This window comes from Lepidochelys olivacea (genome assembly GCF_965140295.1).
Source record: "Lepidochelys olivacea isolate rLepOli2 genome assembly, chromosome: 26".
Classification (NCBI taxonomy): domain Eukaryota; kingdom Metazoa; phylum Chordata; order Testudines; family Cheloniidae; genus Lepidochelys; species Lepidochelys olivacea.
In genome coordinates, this window is record NC_140436.1 from 14422372 (window position 1) to 14442575 (window position 20204).

Here is a 20204-nt window from a genome sequence, read left to right on the forward strand (position 1 = left end):
GGTGGTCCAGCACAGCTATTGTCTGGAGCTAGCAGAGCCCAGGGCCTTTGGACACCTAGAGGAGCGTGCCTTGTCGATCGCTGGTTGAACTCCGTGCAGACAGAGGAACGGGGCACTGCTGGGAGATCTCTCCGCAGCTCCTCCACAACATTATGCTGTGCAGTGGCTGTGGTCAACTAGGGTCTCTCAGGAGACCTGCTGCCGTCGCTAAGATTCAGCCACTGACCTGGAGTGCATGAGGTAAGTGCCAGCAGTGACCCTTTTGCTCAGCCCTACTTGAGTGTCAGTGTCCTAGCTCCCTTTATGCTCCAGTGGCGTCCCTTGCCCAGAGCCCTGGGGCAGCAATCAGCTAGGACTGCCAACTTTTTAATCGCACAAAACCGAATGCCCTGCCCCTTCCCTGAGGCCCCGCCCCCTGCTCGCTACATTCCCCCTCCCTCAGTGGCTTGCTCTCCCCCCACCCTCACTCATTTTCACTGGGCTGGGGCAGGGGGTTGGGGTGTTGAAGGGGGTGAGGGATCCAGGGTGGGGCCAGAAATGAGGGGTTCAGGGTGTGGAAGGGGGCTCAGGGTTGGGGTGCAGACTCTGGGGTGGGGCAGGGGATGAGGGGTTTGCAGTGCAGGAGGGGGCTCCAGCCTGGGGAGTGGGGCTGAGAAATGGAGAGTGTGGGAGGGGGCTGTGGGTTAAGGCAGGGAGTTGGGGTGTGGGAGGAGGTATGGGCTCTGGGCTGGGGGTGCGGGCTCAGGTGCAGCTGGGGATGAGGGGTTCAGGGTGTGGGAGGGAGCTCAGGGAAGGGGGTTGGGGTGCAGGGGGTGAGGGCTTTGGCTGGGGATACAGGTTCTGGGCTGGGGATGAGGGATTTCGTGTGCAGGAGGAGGCTCAGGGCTGGGGCAGGGGGTTGGGGCTCGAGGTTGGGGCACGGGCTTACCTCCAGCGGCTCCCAGTCAGCAGGGCTAAGGCAGGCTGCCTGCCTGTTCTGGCTCGGTGCTGCGCCCTGGAAGTGTCCAGCAGGTCTGGCTCCTAGGTGGGGGGCCTAGGAGACTCCCTGTGCTGATCTTGCCAGCAGGCACCACCCCCCCAGCTCCCATTGGCTGCAGTTCCTGGCCAATGGGAGTATGGCACCGGTGCTTGGAGCGGGGGCAGCTCGTGGAGCCCCATGGCCCCCTGCCTAGGAGCTGGACCTGCTGGCTGCTTCTGGGGTGCAGCGTGGTGCCAGGACAGGTAGGGACTAGCCTGCCTTAGCCCCGCCAACCGGACTTTTAACGGCCCGGTCGGTGGTGCTGCCCGTAGCCGCCCAGGGTCCCTTTTCGACTGGATGGACCGGTCGAAAACCGGACACTTGGCAACCCTACAATCAGCTTCAGTTCTCTTCCCCAGCTTTGCAGTAGCTGCAGCCATGAGTAGCAGCAGTCAATAGCCTTCAAGCAAGTGGCATTCGGTATGAGGAGCCGCACCAGCTCCAGCTGGTGCAGAAGACGCTGTATGGATTGTAAGAGGACTACTGCGGATTGTAGGAGGAGCTGGGGCTTTCATTAGGCCCTAAACTCTTTTGTTGCTGATGTACTTTTGGAAATGTTACCCCTCGTCCTTGATTTTTCAAAGGCAGCCTGGCAAGGTCATTAGGAAAACTTACAGGTCAAGGCACAATTGAAAGAAAATTCTTACTCCCTTCCCCTCCCACCCCCCTCCCCAGCTGCTTTAATGTCACGCTTTTCTTTGGCATGTGTTGGGGCAAAAGTTTGCCTGAGTAACCCGTGTACCTTCTGTTGTCAGACGTCACTGGTGTGGTGCTCTGCTCTGTCCAGTGTTGATAAGTCGGCTGTGTGCGTGTGTTCCCTCTGCGTGCTACCCCGGCTCTGCGCGGATCGCTGGCACGGCAAACCCCGAGAGAACCCCCAATGACCACGGACTCCGATAAGGTATGAAGATGCCCGGCCAGGTTTATTGCTAAATGAAACACAGTCTCTAGCTCCCCAGATCAGATGTCTACAGTTCTGCTCGGACATATGTGCTCCCTGACAATGGACCGGCTCGGTCAGTGACGGGACACTCCACTGCCCCCTCGGGTCCATTTTTGTACACGGGTACAAACAAGTTACACCTCACTCTTGATGTATTGAGGTACCACCCCTCTACGCATCAAGGTGCCGCCTATCGCCTTGCACATGATGGTTCGAGCAAAGCAACCCCATCCATCATATTATCTCATATTATCCCTGTCTTTAGGGTGGGTCCGCACGTTCCTCGTTATCTCTGTGGAATGTGCTTGTGCTGGAGTGTTCTGGCACGTGTTGACCTCACTTGGGCCAAGTACCTTTTTAGGTATGTGTGTTTCTGCAGCATCAGCCCTCTTCTTGCCAGATCCTGTGAGCAGGGCCTGCCTCTTTTCTCACAGCTTTTTGTTTTATATCAGCAAAGCCTTGACCATTACTTTAGCTCAGGCCTTAGGCCTCTGATACAAGGACTTATGTTTCAGGACCTCATCTTCCTCCACATTCTTCACCAGAAATGCACCAGCCCCGCCTTGGTGAACTTGGGTCATGACAGCTGCTTTGCCAAGACCCACAGTCTCTCCCATCAAACCAGTGCAAACCCAGGTTTCTCCTTAAATTAGGGACAGGCAAGGTTTGGAGTTGAGGGTTTGGTTTTACTCCCCATAAAAAAAAGTGATGGAGTTTTGCTTCAGCACACTAGCTTATTAAGTTAGCCCTCATCGGTGCGCCCTACAATTCTCCTGTACATTAATGTGCCTAAGTGCCAGTGGCCAGATTTCAGAGCACTAATAAACCCACTTGTGGCCACTTATGGACTGCATAACCACCCAGCGCCTTGAATTAGAAATGGCAAGTACAGTGCTCCTCTTGCTGGGCCGCTCCAAGGCCTGGCTTTGTCATCATGGGTTTCAGTAAGGCAGGAGTAGTCAATAGGCAGACCGTGGGCCAAATCCGGACCGCCAGACACTTTGGAACAGACCCTGAAATCTTATTTACTTATTATTGTTGAGCTTTTTAAATTATTTTTTTCTGGAGTCTGGACCTTGATACCTTTACCTAGAAATGTGGCTGTTGAGAGAAAATAATGGAACTGCCCCTGCCATAAGCTACAACCGCCCCACCCCCAGCGCTGAGGGCATGAGGATTTCAGTCTCACAGCTTAGGGAGCAGAATGCAGTCGGCGGGGTGAGCGGTTAGGCTAGTGCTGAATCTTCCCCTCCAGCGGACCATATTAACGGTTTGTCCCCTATCCTACAGGCTCTGTGTCCAACTGTCTGAGATGCACTTGTCTTCTCCTCTCCCACCACTACATGCCATGTGTATCTGCTTGTCTTGACCTCCTTACTGCAGCACTCTAGGCTTGTGGATCACCCTCGCAGTGTCTTGCGGCAGAGAGAAGCCTAGCCAGAGCTGCTTCTGCTGCAGGGTTCCTTGGGTCTGTCACAGGTGAGGCCTTTCTGGTTGAACTGCACCTTGATCAAACCCCCTGAATATAGGTACAGGAGGGATTTTCTCCTGCCTGCTCTCTGGCACCTTCTCTGCTCCGGCTCTCTGGGGCCGAGCTGTTCTGCAGGTCATGGGGAGGAGGAGCCTAGGACCCGTGCTGGCCGTCCCCGCTGGGATCCTATGCGGGCTGTCAGGAAGGGAAGTGGAAAAACCGGGATATCCTGCTGCCTGATTCGCTGCCATGGTGTAGCCCCTTCTGCTGCAGCGGGTTCAAGTGAGCCAGCTCATCCTCAAGCATCTAGAGCAGACATGGGAACAAAGCATTTTGGGTTATAGGCAGCGCAGTTTGGAGCCCCTGGGCAGGCACTGGGAGTTGCACCACTAGGACCCCTGTGGCCACTGCCCAGTGAAGCCTGTTGGGCCCTGTCTTACAGCAAAGGCCCTTTCCCTGCCCTAGCAGGGACATTCTGGGTTCAAAGCAGCAGTTGGCAGATAAACGGGGGAGTCTCCACAGCCGCCAGCTAAGGCTGGGCCTGGCGCTGGGGTGCCTGAAGCCAGGAGAGGAGAACACTGCTCTCGGCAGGTGTCATTCGAGGGTTCGATTGTGCCGAAGCTAGTGGGAACGTGTTCTGTGTGAAGGAGGGAGCAGGCTCGAGAGCTCTGCTGAGGTACTCTCATGGTCCCCCCCGTCTCTGCAGCATCGAAGCAGCTCCCAGGCCCTGCCCGGCAGGTCGGGGTCCATCCCCACCGCAGTACAGCTGGAGACGACAGCATGGGGAAGGACCTTGGGTGAGGGTCTGTGGCGCAGCTGGGCCTCGAACCCATCCCCCTTTTGCAGGGGTGCTCGGGGCCGCTGCCAGCCCCGGTGATGCGACGGGCCCAGCGCAGGCTGGAGGCACTCAGCGAGGCTCACTTCTTTGCGGGTAACGAGCCGCTGTTTCCACTCGCTCAGCTCCAGGGTGTGTTCGTCGTCCAGCCCCTTCAGCTGCTTCTTCTCCTGTTCGACCAGCAGACGGAGCTTCTCGGTCTGGGAGACAGGCAAGGTGAGAGCAATTACACGCCACAAACGTGGGCAACGAGCGGAGACTGGGATCATGCCTAGGAAGGGCCCTGCCAGGCTCTGGGACTGCTGCTGACAGATCAAACCCACACCAGGGCCCTTGACACGGCCGCCAGGCCTGCAAACGCTGACAGGCAAGTGATGCCGGCACCTGCAAGGGCCGGCAGGACGGTCCCGCTTCAGAGGTGGCCGCAGGGCAAGCTCTGTCCCATACCAGCCGTCTGGGCTGGGGGACGGGCGGGGGGAAGAGCCCCACACACACATGCACCCCCCGCGTCCAGTGAAGGGGGAGGGGAGCAGGCCGGCGAGTGGCCGGAGCGCGGCTCGAACTCACCTGCAGCTGCTGCAGCTCGCTCAGGGTCTCGGCCAGACGCTGCTGCAGGTCCTGCAACTGCTCCTTATGCTGCCACTGCTGTCGCTGCCCCTCGGCCCGCTGGCGCCCCTCCTCCTGCTGCAGGAACTGCGGGGAGCAGGCCGGCACCCCGCGTTACACTCCACTGCGCCAAGGGGGTCCGGGCCCGGCAAGGGTGCCACGGCGCCTTCTGCCTGCCTGGGGCCTGGGCCCTTCCTGCCAGCTTTCCTACCCCTCGCCCTGCTCAGCACGGCCCTCGGTCCCCAGGAGCAATGGGGAGAGGTCAGCTTGATTGACAGACGGACAGGCCAACGAGGGGGGGGGTGCCCTACGTGTGAGCGGGAATGGCCTGGAACAGAGTGGGAGCCGAGCTAAGGAGAGAGCAGGGGCCGAGCTGAGCTGGGGAGCAGGGCTGGGCCAGCCAGAGAAGCAGCCCAGGGAGCAGACCTGTGCTGGGAGCAGAGCTGCAGCGCCCAGAGGGGCCAGAAAAGGCAGCCCCGGGGGCTGGGGCTGGAGCCATCCGGAGCCGGGTGCGGTGAGCAGCTGGACAGAGCGAGGGGGGGACCATGGGCAGCCGGCCCAGCGCAGGGAGACGCCCCCAGCCCAGAGGCCCTGCAGGCCGGACTTGGAGGGGGGTCGTAATCTTGCCAGGGCGGGAGCGATGCTGGGAGGAAGGGTCCTGCCACCGAGAGCTGAGGGCGTGTGGCCACCGCCAGAGCGAGTGTCTGACCCACAGCCTCCCTGCCGCTCAGCCAGGGCCTGGGCAGGGGCTGGGATGTGTGAGGAACAGACTGAACTGCCCTGACATCCCAAAGAGGCTGGTGGTGACATCCCCGGGCCACAGAGCAGGGTGTCGGGTTTTCCTTCAGCCTTTCCCCCTTTTCCCTTATTTTTTAATTGGTTGCTGTTTAGTAAATCGTATTTGCTTTGAACTGTGTAACGATCAGTGCAGAGAGAGCACCCCGGCGTGGGGACACCCTCGCCCCTACCCAAGTAACCACGACCAGGTTGGGGGTCGAGCCCCCAGGAATCCTGGGTTCAGCCTTGTTGGGGTTCTGAGGACTCTGCCCCACGAGAGAGTGGGAGGGGAGCCCTCGAGGTCAGGCAGGGCTCTGGGTAAAGGGAGTGGGAGTGAGCCAGGAAAGTTCCCCTCGCTAGCAGGACCATTCCCCTGCTTCCATGCCGCTGGCCAGATGCGGCATCCCCTTGCAGGAGGCCCGAGGCCCAGCTGGCAGCCTCAGCGAGGCCATTCAGAGCGGGACCCGGAGGCAGCTGGAGCTCCAGGAGCCCGCTCAGCCCCAGGCCCCCATATGCTGGGGGGTTCAGTGGCAGGCCAGCTGCTCGTGGCTCATCACATGGACTCTCTCGTCCTCTTCCCCCCCCCAGCAGAGGGGACGTACTCCAGCCACGGGGTCACTCGGCTCTGGGCCAGGAGCTGTGCAGGGGCTCTGTCCCTGGGCCCACAGCCGAGAAGGTGTCGTCCCCTCCCTGGCCCCCAAGCATCTCCCCCGTGCCCGGGTGACGCGGGCTCTGCGCTGGGGGCAGCCTTTGGCCAGGCTGGGGCCCTGCTGCCTGCTCTGGAGCAAGAGCTTGGCGGGAGTGGGGCCTGCTGGGGCTCAGTACCTGCTTGGTCCTGTCCTTCTGCTCAGCGCCCGTCACCTCCTGGACCTTCAGACTCTCCTTGAACAGGGCGAGGCGGAGCTTGGCATCCCCGCGCTGGGTTTTCAGCAGCTGCCCCTGCTGCTGCCCCTGCTGGTTCCTCAGCTCGTCCAGCAGCAGGAGGTGGAAGCGGCTCATCCGCTCGGTTTCCTGGCGGAGAGGCGGGCGCGAGCGTCAGGGGCCGGCCACCGGGACGGGACAGGCCCGGCTGCTTAGGAAGTGACCCTGGGCTGCGCATCGCTTCCTCCTGCTTGCTGCCTTCGCATGGCGCCAGCCTGCGTTAGACATGGCCCCACGCCGGGGGCAGCAGAGTTCTCCCCTGGGGGCTCCCCCATCCAGGCGCGGCAGAGGGGGGCAGCGTGCTGGAGCTGTGCTGAGGGGCGAGCCTGGCTGCCGGGCTCCCTCCTGCCCCACCCCAGGACCCTCTTTCATCCCTGCCCCAGACAGGAGCCCAGCCTGGGTTAGGACGGGAGCCTGGGAGGAGGGGGAGGGCAGGGGCAGGGCAGCAGAGGGAGGAGGCTTTGTGGGGAGGGAGAGCTCTGCTCCCGGGCTGAGCATGCTGCCTGCCCAGGGCTCCGGCGTCCCACTGGCCCAGGTGGCTCTAGTCCTTCCCCCTTGGTACTGGCCCCACCTGCATCCCCCTGGTCCAGCCTACGTTGGTCCCAGGGCCCCCGCCCAGTTCCGCTGCAGCGCTGATGGGAGCCCCGAGGCCTCACCCGGCCTCGGGTACTGCGGAGGGGCCCGCGTTGGTGCGGCCGACCACCCAGCAGCCAGCCCTGCACTCACCTTCTCGTGCCGCTTGCTCAGCTGCTGCCGCTGGAGCGAGTACTGCTCCTTCACCTGCTGCTTGAAGAGGTGATACTTCTCCTGCAGGTGCCCTTGCTCCATGCTCCACACCATGGCCTCCCGGGCTGGGGAGGGCAGAGACGTGCGCTCAGGTCCCTGGCCTCATCCCGTCTTTCGGCAGAGTCCCACCTGGCCCTCCTCCCCTACCGAGCCCTCGGCAGTCCCCTGGCCCTCCCTCAGCGGCAGGCATGTCTGGTGGGTTTTGCCCTGGCCAGTGAATAGCCACACGACTCCCAGTTGTAGCTAAATCCCCAGTGCCATGCAGCCCTGCTGCCCCTTCTCCCTCTACACCAGCATGAAGACAAGGGTCTTTAAATACACTAGGAGGGGGTGGGCAAACTTTTTGGCCTGGGGGCCGCATCTGGATGGGGAAATTGCATGCAGGGCGATGAACGTAGGGCTGGGGAAGGGGGTTGGGATGTGGGAGGGAGTGCGGGGTGCAGGAGGGGCGCAGGGTGCAGGACGGGGCTCAGGGCAGGGGGTTGAGGTGCAGGAGGGGGTGTGGTGTGCAGGAAGGGGCACAGGGCAGGAGGTTGGGGTGCAGAAGGGGTGCAGCAGGGGGCTCAGGGCAGGGGGTTGGGATGCAGGGAGTAGTTCAGGGTGCAGGCTCTGCCTGGTGCCACTTACCTTGAGCGGCTCCGGGGTGGCAGTGGTGTGCAGTGGGGCTAAGGCAGGCTCCCTGCCTGCCCTGGCCCAGTGCCATTCCCAGAAGTGACCAGCGCGTCCGGAAGTGGCTCCTGGGGGTGGGGTGTAGCAGGTGGCTCCACTGTGTGCTGCCCTCGCCTGTGTGTACCACCCCCAAAGCTCCCATTGGCTGCGGTTCCCTGTTCCCAGCCAATGGGATCTGCAGGGGGCAGTGCCTGCAGGCGAGGGCAATGCACAGAGCCTTCTGCCCACCCCACCCCCCCTCGCCCAGGGGCCGCAGGGACATGATGCCAGGCCACAGGAAGCCTGCCTTAGCCCTACTGCACCACGGGGCTGGCAATCCCACGGGCTGGATGGAAAGCCCTCACGGGCTGGCTGCAGCATGTGGGCCGTAGTTTGCCCTCCCCTGGGCTAGGAGCAAGGGAAAGATGAAGGAAAGTGCAAGTCCTCCTCTTAGTGGGGAAGGAGAGCTAATCAGTGATGACAGCAAGGAAGCTACAGTAAAAAGTTTAACAGTGACCAGCTACTCAATAATGTTAATTACTAACAACCAGGGGAAAGGAATTCAAACCGAAATAAGGAAAGAACAGGTTAAAGAATAGTTAGGTAAGTTAGATGTATTCAAGTTTGCAGGGCCTGATGAAATTAAGGAACTAGCTGAAGCAACCTTGGAACCACTAGTAATTCCCTTCAAGAATGCAGGGAGGTTGGGGTGAGGTCCTAGAAGACTGGAGAGAGGCAAACACCGGAAAGGAGAACAAAACAGGCCCCAAGGAATTATAGACCACTCAGCCTAAATTTGAAACCTGGAAAGATACTGGCACACATTATTAATCAGTTTGCAAGCACCTGGAGGATAACTGGGTTCTACGGAATAGTCAGCATGGATCTGTCAAGAGCAAATCATTCCAAACCAACCTCATTCCCTTCTTGGACAGGCTACGGGCCTAGTGGATGGGGGGAGCGGGAGTCGTGAGCTATTTTGGGTTTAGTCAGGGTTTTGACACAGTCCCACGTGATATTCTCATAAACAAACGAGGGAAATGTGATCTAGATGAAATTACTATAATGTGGGTGCAAAACTGTACTCAAAGAGTAGGTATCAAACCGGGAGGGTGTGGTGTGCTTTCTGCTTGACTGAAATATACCGCGTGGTCTGTTTGTTTTGGGGACTGTGGGCTGAGCCTAGTGGCCTGCTAAGCAAGGCTGAAAGCTTCTTATTGAGGCTTTGATCCCTAAGCCTGGTAGCACCCATCAACCCTTAAAAAGGGGGCAGGGCTACTCAGGAAGACCAGGGGTTTAAAAAAAACTCACTCCTAAGCGACCAGAGGAACTAGCGACCAGGATTGGCTCACAGGGAAGTTTTGTGAGAGAGTTCTCCAGGTGAAGGAGGAGCGATTACGTGACCCTGGGGGTACGTTTGTTGTCTGTAGTGGTGTGTTTGTGCTTGTTTTAGAGGGGGATTGTGAGGGGGAGCTAGATACACTTAACATTCTTTAAACTTAAAACCAAAATCACACCCTGATGAAAACAAAACAATAACAAAGGAAGGAGCTTCAGGAGTCCAAAGAGAATCCAGGCAGAAGTCCAGCGAGAGAGTGGGGGCTACCCAGTTTATTGCACCCAATGCAGCATGTGTGATTACCTGCCCTATGGGCAGATGCTGTATGTGTGCGTTCGGTGCAAGGAGCTCCTGGCCCTCAGAGACCGTGTACGGGGTTTGGAGACCAGAGTGGCTGAACTGGAGATGCTGAGGGAGACAGAGAGTTACCTAGATGAGACTTTCCGGGACACAGTAGAACAGTCCCACCCCCGGTCTGACAGCCTCTGTGCTGTTAAGGAGGATGAAAGTCTCAGGGAAGGAGAACATCCAACAGGAGCAGAGGGAAACAATCCCATATTTGGGACCCTCCTTCCAGATGATGTTGTGGTTTCCTCTCGCACTGAGGATACATCTCCGGGGGAGGGAACTCCAGTTATTAGGAAGAGACAGGTAATAGTTATGGGGGATTCGATCATTGGAAACACAGATAACTGGGTTTGTGATGACTGGGAGAACCACATGGTGATTTGCCTGCCTGGTGTGAAGGTTGCAGATCTCTCGAGACATCTAGATAGACGTATGTGTGGTGCTGGGGAGGAGCCAGTGGTTGCGGTACATGTAGGTACCGATGACAAAGGGAAAGGTAGGAGAGAGGTCCTGGAGGCCAAATTCAGACTGCTAGGTAAGAGATTGAAGTCCAGGACCTCCATGGTACATTCTCCGAGATGCCCCCAGTTCCATGCCCAGGGCCAGTTAGACAGGCAAACTGCAGGGTCTCAATGCGTGGATGAGATGATGGTGTAGGAGGAAGGGGTTACGTTTATTAGGAACCGGGGAAACTTTTGGGAAAGGGGGAACCTATACAGGAAGGATGGGCTCCACCTAAACCAAAATGGAACCAGATTGCTGGCACTTAAGATTAAAAAGGTCACAGAGCAGTTTTTAAACTGAGGGCTGGGGGAAAGCCGACAGGTGCAGAGGAACACGTGGTTCAGACAGAGACATCCCTTAGGGGAGGGTCTATTAATGGAGATTCTCTATGTCCTAGTAAGGAGGAGAGGTTGGAAGATGATGAAATACAGGTAGGATCTGATGAGAAACAGTCAAATGAAAAAAAGTCCCGTTCAATTATATCATGTAATGGCAGACAGCTAAAAAGTGACAAGTTTTTAAAGTGCTTATATACAAATGCTAGAAGCCTAAATAACAAGATAGGTGAGCTAGAGTGCCTTGTATTAAATGAGGATATTGATGTAATAGGCATCACAGAAACTTGGTGGAATGAGGATAATCAGTGGGACACAGTAATACCAGGGTACAAAATCTATCAGAAGGACAGAACAGGTCGTGCTGGTGGGGGAGGGGCACTATATGTGACAGAAAGCGTAGAATCAAATGAAGTAAAAATCTGAAATGAACCAAACTGTACCATAGAATCTCCATGCATAGTAATTCCATGCTCGAATAATAAGAATATAGCGGTAGGGATATATTACTGACCACCTGACCAGGATGGAGAGAATGACTGTGAAATGCTTAGGGAGATTAGAGAGGCTATAAAAATAAAAACTCAGTAATAATGGGGGATTTCAACTACCCCCAAACTGACTGGGTACACGTCACCTCAGGATGGGATGCAGAGAGAAAGTTTCTTGACACCTTAAAGGGCTGCTTCTTGGAGCAGCTGGTCCTGGAACCCACCAGAGGAGAGGCAATTCTTGATTTAGTCCTACGGGGAGCACAGGATCTGGTCCAAGAGATAAATATAGCTGGACCGCTTGGTAGTAGTGGCCAGAATATAATTAAATTTAACATCCCTGTGGTGGGGAAAACCCCACAGCAGTCCCACACTATAGCATTTAATTTCAGAAAGGGGAACTACACAAAAATGAGGAAGTTAGTTAAACAGACATTAAAAGGTACAGTGCCAGAAGTAAAATCCCTGCAAGCTGTATGGAAACTTTTTAAAGACACCATAATAGAGGGTCAACTTAAATGTGCACCCCAAATAAAAAACACAGTAAGAGAACCAAAAAAGTGTCACTGTAGCTACACAACAGAGTAAAAGAAGCAGTGAGAGACAAAAAGGCATCCTTTAAAAAAGTGGAAGTTAAATCCTAGTGAGGAAAATAGAAAGGAGCATTGAAGAACAGCTAGCCGAAGACTCAGAAAGTAATAGCAAACATTTTAAAAGTCCATCAGAAGCAGGAAGCCTTCTAAACAACCAGTGGGGCCACTGGACGATCGAGATGCTAAAGGAGCACTCAAGGACAATAAGGCCATTGCGGAGAAACTAAATTAATACTTTGCATCGGTCTTCATGGCTAAGGATGTGAGGGAGATTCCCACACCTGAGCCATTCTTTTTAGGTGACAAATCTGAGGAACTGTCCCAGATTGAGGTGTCATTAGAGGAGGTTTTGGAACAAATTGATAAACTAAACAACAATAAGTCACCAGGACCAGATGGTATTCACTCAAGTTCTGAAGGAACTCAAATGTGAAATTGCAGAACTAATAACTGTAGTCTGTAACCTATCATTTAAATCAGATTCTGTACTAAATGACTGGAGGGTAGCTAATGTGACACAAATTTTTAAAAAGGGCTCCAGAGGCGATCCCAGCAATTACAGGCCAGTAAGTCTGACTTCAGTACTGGGCAAACTGGTTGAAACGATAGTGAAGAACAAAATGGTCAGACACATAGATGAACATAATTTGTTGGGGAAGAGTCAACATGGTTTTAGTAAAGGGAAATCATGCCTCACCAATCTACTAGAATTCTTTGAGGGGGTCAACAAGCATGTGGACAAGGGGGAATCCAGTGGATATAGTGTATTTAGTTTTTCAGAAAGCCTTTGAGAAGGTCCCTCACCAAAGGCTCTTAAGCAAAGTGAGCTGTCATGGATAAGAGGGAAGGTCTCTCATGGATTGGTAACTGATTAAAAGATAGTAACAAAGGGTAGGACTAAATGGTCAGTTTTCAGAATGGAGAGCGGTAAATAGTGGTGTCCCCCAGGCATCTGTATAGGGACCAGTCCTATTCAACACACTCATAAATGATCTGGAAAAAGGGGTAAACAGTGAGGTGGCAAAATTTGCAAATGATGCAAAACTTCTCAAGATAGTTGAATCCCAGGTAGACTGAGAAGAGCTACGAAAGAATCTCTCAAAACTGGGTGACTGGGCAACAAAATGGCAGATGAAATTCAATGTAGATAAATGTAAAGTAATTCACATTGGAAAACATGCATCCGATGAAGTGAGTTGTAGCTAACGAAAGCTTATGCTCAAATAAATTGGTTAGTCTCTAAGGTGCCACAAGTACTCCTTTTCTTTTTATAACCCCAACTATACATATCAAATGATGGGGTCTAAATTAGCTGTTACCACTCAAGAAAGAGATCTTGGAGTCATTGTGGAGAGTTCTCTGAAAACATCCACTCAATGTGCAGCGGCTGTCAAAAAAGCGAACAGAATGTTGGGAATCATTAAGAAAGGGATGGATAATAGGACAAAAAATATCATGTTGCCTCTATATAAAGCCATGTTATGCCCACATCTGGAATACTGTATGCAGATGTGGTCACCCCATCTCAAAAGAGATATATTGGAATTGGAAAAGGTTCAGAAAAGGGCAACAAAAATGATTAGGGGGATGGAACAGCTTCCGTAGGAGGAGAGATTAATAATACTTGGACTTTTCAGCTTGGAGAAGAGATGATTGGGGGGATCTGACTGAGGCCTATAAAATCATGACGGGTGTGGAGAAAGTAAATAAGGAAGTGTTATTTACTCCTTCTCATAATACACAAGAACTATGGGTCACCAAATGAAATTAATAGGCAGCAGATTTAAAACAAACAGAAGGAAGTATTTTTCCACACAACACAGTCAACCTGTGGAACTCTGCCAGAGGATGTTGTGAAGGCCAAAACTATAACAGGGTTAAAAAAAGAACTAGATAAGTTCATGGTGGATAGGTCCATCAATGGCTATTAGTTAGGATGGGCAGGGATGGTGTCCCGAGCCTCTGTTTGCCAGAAGCTGGGAATGGGCGACAGGGGATGGATCACTTGATGAGTCCCTGTTCTGTTCATTCCCTCTGGGGCACCTAGCATTGGCCACTGTCAGAAGACAGGACACAGGGCTAGATGGACCTTTGGTCTAACCCAGAATAGCCATTCTTATGTATCTAGTGAAGTCCTGCAGGAGTCAGTCCGAGGTCCGGTGCTATTCAATATCTTCATTAATGGAGAGGAAAGTACGCTTATAAAAATTGCAGATGACCCCAAGCTGGGAGGAGTCGCTGGCACTTTGGGGGACAGGATTAGAATTCAAAATGACCTTGACAAATTGGAGAATTGGTCTGAAATCAACCAGATGAAATTCAATACAGTGAAGGGCAAAATTCACGGAGGAAGAAAAATCAAATGCACACCTACAAAATGGGGACAAACTGGCTAGGCCGTCATAGCGCTGAAAAGGATCTGGGGGGTTGTCGTGGATCAGAAACCCAATATAGGTCAGCAATGTGATGTAGCTGTGAAAAAGGCTACTATCATTCTGGGGTGTATTAACAGGAGAATCATAGAATATCAGGGTTGGAAGGGACCTCAGGAGGTCATCTAGTCCAACCCCCTGCGCTCAAAGCAGGACCAACCCCAATTTTTGCCTCAGATCCCTAAATGGCCCCCTCAAGGATTGAGCTCACAAACCTGGGTTTAGCAGGCCAATGCTCAAACCACTGAGTTATCCCTCCCCCCGAAACACATCCTCATGGAGGGCTTGTCCGGGATATGAACCCGGGACCTCTCGGACCCTAAGCGAGAATCCTACTCGAGCATCGTATGTAAGACATGGGAGGTAACTGTCCCGCTCTATTTGCCATTGGTGAGGCCTCAGCTGGAGTACTGTGTTCAATTTTGGGTGCTGCACTTCAGGAATAATGTGGGAAGCGGTGCAGGCCACAGGGACATGCTGGCCACCACGTCCCGCGGCTCTCATTGGCCGGGAACAGCGAACTTCAGCCACTGGGAGCTGCGGGCGGCCATGCCCGCGGACAGTCAACTTAAACAAAATGTCTCACGGCCTGTCAGCGGATTACCCTGATGGACCGCGTGCCGAAGGTTGCCAATCCCTGGTCTAGGTTTACTTGGTCCTGCCCCAGCACAGGGGCCTGGACTTGATGACATCCCGAGGTCCCTTCCAGCCAGACACTTCTCTGATCTCTGCATCTCAGCCCTTATCCCTCCCAGAGCTCAGCTCTACCTCTCCTGAGGCTGTGGATCTTGCTGACGCACTCCCACTCGATAGAGGTCACTTTCTTCTTGTGCTCCTGGACGACTTTCTGCAAGGCCAGGTTTAGCTCCTCCTGCTGCTGCTGCAGAAATCTCTGCTCCTGCCAGAGGGAAACGTATGGGTCTGGCCCCAGAGCAGCCAGATTCTTAAAACTATCGCATCCTATTAACTCATCAGCTGGCTAGTGCAGATTCCCCAGATCAGCTGCGCTGCCCCCGGTTATTGGCCTGCTTATCTCAAGTGCCTGGGGGTCAGTACCCATAGGGCTAGTGGGGCTCATTGGCTCTGACCGCCTGCATCAGCAGGGCAAGGAATTTCACACAGCAATTCCTGCCTCAGGCCCAGGTGAGGGAGGGTGTTCCACACACTCCTTGCTAGCTGGCATCTAGATGTGGATATTGACTAAACATTAGAAGAAAGCCTGTTCGGACGGAGGCTAGCTCAGGTTTGCTGTTACAGTGTCTATGCAATGGAGCTCATGTCCTGAGGCTGGGGCTTTTCCACGGGCCGAAGGGGCTGCAGTACCCCTCTTCCGCCTTATGGAAAATCCCAGCTTTGCAGCTAAACGAGAACAGCGCAGGCCTAGGCTGGGATCTCTGCCCTCTGGGCTCCAGTCATTATAAATCCTGCCTTCGTGCTGGAACAGCAATACCAGGACCATCATGGGACCCAGAGGGACCCACAGCATGAAAGTAATCCCAGCGGTAGGTGCAGGGAAAACTTGCCACCTGAGCTTAGATGTCATAGGCTCAGTGACCAGGATTCTTATAGTCCGGGAAAGGGATCCTTGGATCCTATTGGCTAAGCGAGAAATGCATAGATGTGATTGGCTAAGTAGGAAGGATGCAGCAGCAGGATTCTTGGATGTCATTGCTTCAGACAAAAGACCCGTAGTTCCCATTGGCTCAGTGGGGAGGAGAAGGGGACGGGAAAAAGATCTCTAGGTCCCATTGGCTCATTGGTATTTATTTAATTAAAAATATTAAAGAGGTCTCTATCAGATTCTGGGGGGTCTGTCACTTCCCTAGGTCCCCCTGGCTCGGGGGCAAGGATCCTGAGCTCCCATTGGCTTGGGGGAGGGGGAGGATCCCTAGTTCCCATTGGCTCGGGGTGGGGGTGAGATCAAGGCCCCACTGGCATGGGAGCAGTAGGTTCTGTGGGTCTGGGTCTCCGCACGTGGGGTACCTCTCTCCTGTTGCCCCTAAAGGTCGACAGCTTCTTGCCGTAGTCCTTCTCCTGCAGGGCTTTCAGCCGCTTGGCCTCATCGCGTAGCCTGGCGGTGAACTCGTGCTCCTGGCGCTCCTGGGCCTGCCGATGGTGCCGCTCCAGGCTCTCCACCTCGCGATCATAATACTGCTTCTTACTCTGTGCGTGTGCAGAGCAGGAAGCTTACGTGCCTTTTCCTCCCACTCACCGAACCAAACAATATAGGGGAAGATAAGAAGGGCCGAGCCCCAGACAGCGTCAGCCTCTCTACATTGCAGGGATTGCAGTTTCTAGGCTAGCACCTGGCCCCACTTCTGTGCTTCTGCCACACGGGGTGTCCTGGAGGAGCTGGGCAGCCACACAATGCTGGGGACACAAGCCAGTGCATGTCTCCAGCGGGACGGTGAGCACTGCGCAGAGCACAGCCCTGTGCCGGCCAGCCCAACGGTTTTGGCCAAGGAGGGCGTGTGTCCCGTTTGCTCTTGCCCACTGGACCGAACAAGATCAAATGGGACAAATACCCACCTTTGTCAAAAACATGGGGTGCAGAGGAATGTGCAGGGGGGAGGGCGATGCCAGCCCCACACGGGGCATGGGGGAGGCAGGGCTTGGGCCGGGGGCAAGCAGGGCTCGAGCGAGAAATGATGCCAGCCCTGTGCAGGGAGGGGGGGCAGGGCTCGGGCCAGCCCCACGCAGGGAGGGGGACTCAGGCGACCAGCAACACCGGCCCCGCATGGGGAGGGGGGCTTGGACGAGCAGCTCGGGCCAGGGGGCTTGGGCGAGTGGCTCAGCCTAGCCCTGCACCGGGGGTGGGGGAAGGGGCCTTGGGCTAGCCCCATACGTGGTCCTGTTTTCCCTTCGGGAAGTATGGCCACCCTAAGCATGTCCCATGTGTGGTCTGGAGCGGTGCTGGATTGGGAGCTGGGAACAGGGGGGATCGAGGCCTGTGATGATTTTCAGTTCTCCAAACTCTGAACTGCATATGACTATGCCATGGAGATGAGAGCAGTCGCACCCTGCACCAGGGGCCGTGGGCCTGCCAGCCTGGCAGCGCCGCTCACAGGGCCCGAGCTGACAGCAGCTAAGGAAGGGCTGTTTGTGGTTACCGTCATTTCCTGCTCAATGTGGCGGAACATCTGCTCCCGCTGCTGATGGAGCTTCTGCTCCAGCTGGCTCTGGGCTCGCTGCTCTTCCTTCTGGAGAAGGCGGAGTTCATGCAGCTCCTGGCGCCTGGCGACAGGGAGACAGACCCACAGAAATGGCAATGGTGGGGAGATGCGTTGGCAAGCAATAAGCAACCTCCTGAAACTTCAGCCATTTTCAGAACCAAACCTGACCCTGAATGGTTTTTATTTGTCTCCTCAGGTGAGACTGGCCCAGTTCTGGCTCTAGCCACAAGAGGATCACTGACAATTTCACAGGGAAGCCAGCTCACAAGTTTGCAAACTCAACTGATGTCAATGGAGTAGTGCCACTAGAGAATCTAGCCCTGCGCAGATACAGAAATCCCCTGTGTTTGGAAGGTTTCCTGCCTCTTCCCACTGGAGCTGCAGATTGGCAGGGTGGCTGCCACCCTGAGTATAAATGGGGCTATAGAAAAAGGTGTGAAACCTGTAGACCAAATTCATCCCTGGAGTAACACCAGCGTCTTCAGTAACTGGGATGCAATAAATGCGAACATGCATGAGGATTAGAGACGATCCTGCGCACACTATCCTTTACTTATGATGAGCTACTGCCCATAACAACAAACAATGTCCAACATTTGTACAGAGACGTCCCTCCCAAACTCCAGCATGCTGTCTGCAGACGTCCCTCCCAGACCCACCGCGCGCTGTCTGCAGACGTCCCTCCCAGACTCTGTGCTGTCTGCAAACGTCCCTCTGAGACCACACCCCAGCACACGCTGTTGCCAGATGGGGGTGCATTAGTGGGAGGGACAGCTCAATGGTTTGAGCATTGGCTTGCTTAAACCCAGGGTTGTGAGCTCAATCCTTGAGGGGGCCCATTTAGGGATCTGGGGCAAAAATTGGGGATTGGTCCTGCTTGGAGCAGGGGGTTGGACAAGATGACTTCCTGAGGTCCCTTCCAACCCTGATATTCTATGAAAACAGAAGATCACTTGCTCAGTCAGTCAGTGGCAGAGTTGGGAGCAGAATCTCACCCTCCCCTCTCATGCTCTAAGTCCCGTGCTTCTCACCCTGCCCAGGTGATGTTCCCTTTTCTGCATCATGACTTGCCCTTCCCATCTCCTATTTAACAATATGGGAAGGGCAGGATGCTCTCAGCCCCCACCCTGAGAGCCCCCGCTGTAATCCTTCGGCTATATCCCCTCCCAGTCAGCCAAGTGCCCCTTACCGAGCTGAGCGCATCTTCTCGCCCTTTGTATCCACCTCACCGATGGTCTTTGAGGTTGTCACGCTGACCTCCTTCCCATCCACAACAAACTTCCTGGTTTTCCTCACTGTTCTTCTTAGGGAGACAGCCTCCTGAGACCACAGACAGGGGGTTATGCTCACAACAAGCCTAGAATCCTCTCATTCAAAGAGATAAACCCGACAAAACAGCTGATATGGAGGCAGCTTGAACCTCCACCACATAATTCCACTTGCTTATGTTTCTTTCAGCCCAGGGAGAATTAACACAGGCACATGCTCTGTTCTTACTCAGGGGAACTCCCAGCGAAGCCAAGTCACAGCCTGAGCAAGGACTGAGTAAAATAAAAACTCATAGACTTTAAGGCCAGAAGGGGCCATCGTGATCATCTAGTCTGACCTCCTGTACATCACAGGCCACAGAACCTCACCCACCCATTCCTGTAATAGACCCCTCCCCTCTGGCTGAGTTACTGAGGTCCTCAAATCACGCTTTACAGGCTTCAAGGTACAGAGAATCCACCATTTACACTAGTTTAAACCTGCAAGTGACCCGTGCTCCACGCTTCAGAGGAAGGCGAAAAAACTTCAGGGTCTTAGGAATTTTCCTTCAAGTCAGATTGGCATTCTGACCCCAAATATGGTAACCAGTTAGACCCTGAACATGTGGGCAAGACTCACCCAGCAGATACCTGGAAAAGGTCTAGTGTCCCATCTCCAGCCTTTGGAGATATTTTCTGCGAGCAGTTGCAGATCGGCTACATGCCATTGTAGGCAGTAATACCATCCCATCCCCTCCATACGCTTATCAAACTCAGTCTCGAAGCCAGTTAGGGTTTTTGCCTCCACTGCTCCCCTTGGGAGACTGTTCCAGAACTTCACTCCTCTGATGGTTAGAAACCTTCATCTAATTTCAAGCCTAAACTTGTTGATGGCCAGTTTATAGCCATTTGCTCTTGTGCCAACATTGGCCCTTAACTTAAATAACACCTCTCCTGCACTGGTATTTATCCCTCTGATGTATTTATAGAGAGCAATTATATCTCCCTTCAGCCTTCTTTTGGTTAGGCTAAACAAACCAAGCTCTTTGAGTCCCCTCTCATAAGGTAGATTTTCCATTCCTCAGATCATCCTAGTCGCCTTTCTCTGCACCCGTTCCAGTTTGAATTCATCTTTCTTAAACATGAGAGAGCAGAACTGCACCCAGATGAGGCTTCACCAAGGCCTTGTATAATGGTACTAACACTTCCCTGTCTCTACAGGAAATACCTCGCCTGATGCAACCTAGGACTGAATTAGTCTCTCATGACTACATCACATTGGCAACTCATAGTCATCCTGCGATCGACCAATAGACCCAGGTCTTTCTCCTCTGTCACTTCTAACTGATACGTCCCCAGTTTATAGCAAAAATTCTTGTTGTTAGTCCCTAAGTGCATGACCTTTCACTGTGCACTATTAAATTTCATCCCATTTCTATTACGTCAGTTTTCTAGGTCATCCAGATCTTCTTGTATGATATTCTGGTCCTCCTCTGGATTGGCAATACCTCCCAACTTTGTGTCATCTGCAAATTTTATTAGCACACTCCCACTTTTTGAGCTAAATTCATGAATGAAAATGTTAAATAAGATTGGTCCCAAGACCAATCCCTGAGGAACCTCCCTCAAGCCTGACAGTTCACCATTCAGTATGATCCACTGTAGTCTCCCCTTTAAGCAGTTCCTTACCCACCTTTCAACTCTTGTATTAATCCTCATCTTCTCCAATTTAACTAA

The 20204-nt window shown here is 54.0% G+C and overlaps 1 protein-coding gene across 1 annotated transcript in view; it reads right to left on the reverse strand.

Annotated features, from left to right (window-relative positions):
- Positions 1-1896: 1896 nt before the first annotated feature.
- LOC311513415 (uncharacterized protein) overlaps positions 1897-20204 on the reverse strand; it is a gene marked incomplete at its 5' end in the record, with an annotated part of 42428 nt that continues 24120 nt past the window's right edge. The window contains 9 exons of the mRNA XM_084615236.1: positions 1897-3738; positions 4354-4467; positions 4835-4960; positions 6476-6661; positions 7298-7422; positions 14816-14945; positions 16031-16210; positions 17158-17281; positions 18410-18540. Of these exons, the coding sequence (XP_084471362.1) occupies positions 3631-3738; positions 4354-4467; positions 4835-4960; positions 6476-6661; positions 7298-7422; positions 14816-14945; positions 16031-16210; positions 17158-17281; positions 18410-18540 (1224 nt within the window). The 3' untranslated portion in view covers positions 1897-3630. The remainder of the gene's footprint in view (positions 3739-4353; positions 4468-4834; positions 4961-6475; positions 6662-7297; positions 7423-14815; positions 14946-16030; positions 16211-17157; positions 17282-18409; positions 18541-20204) is intronic.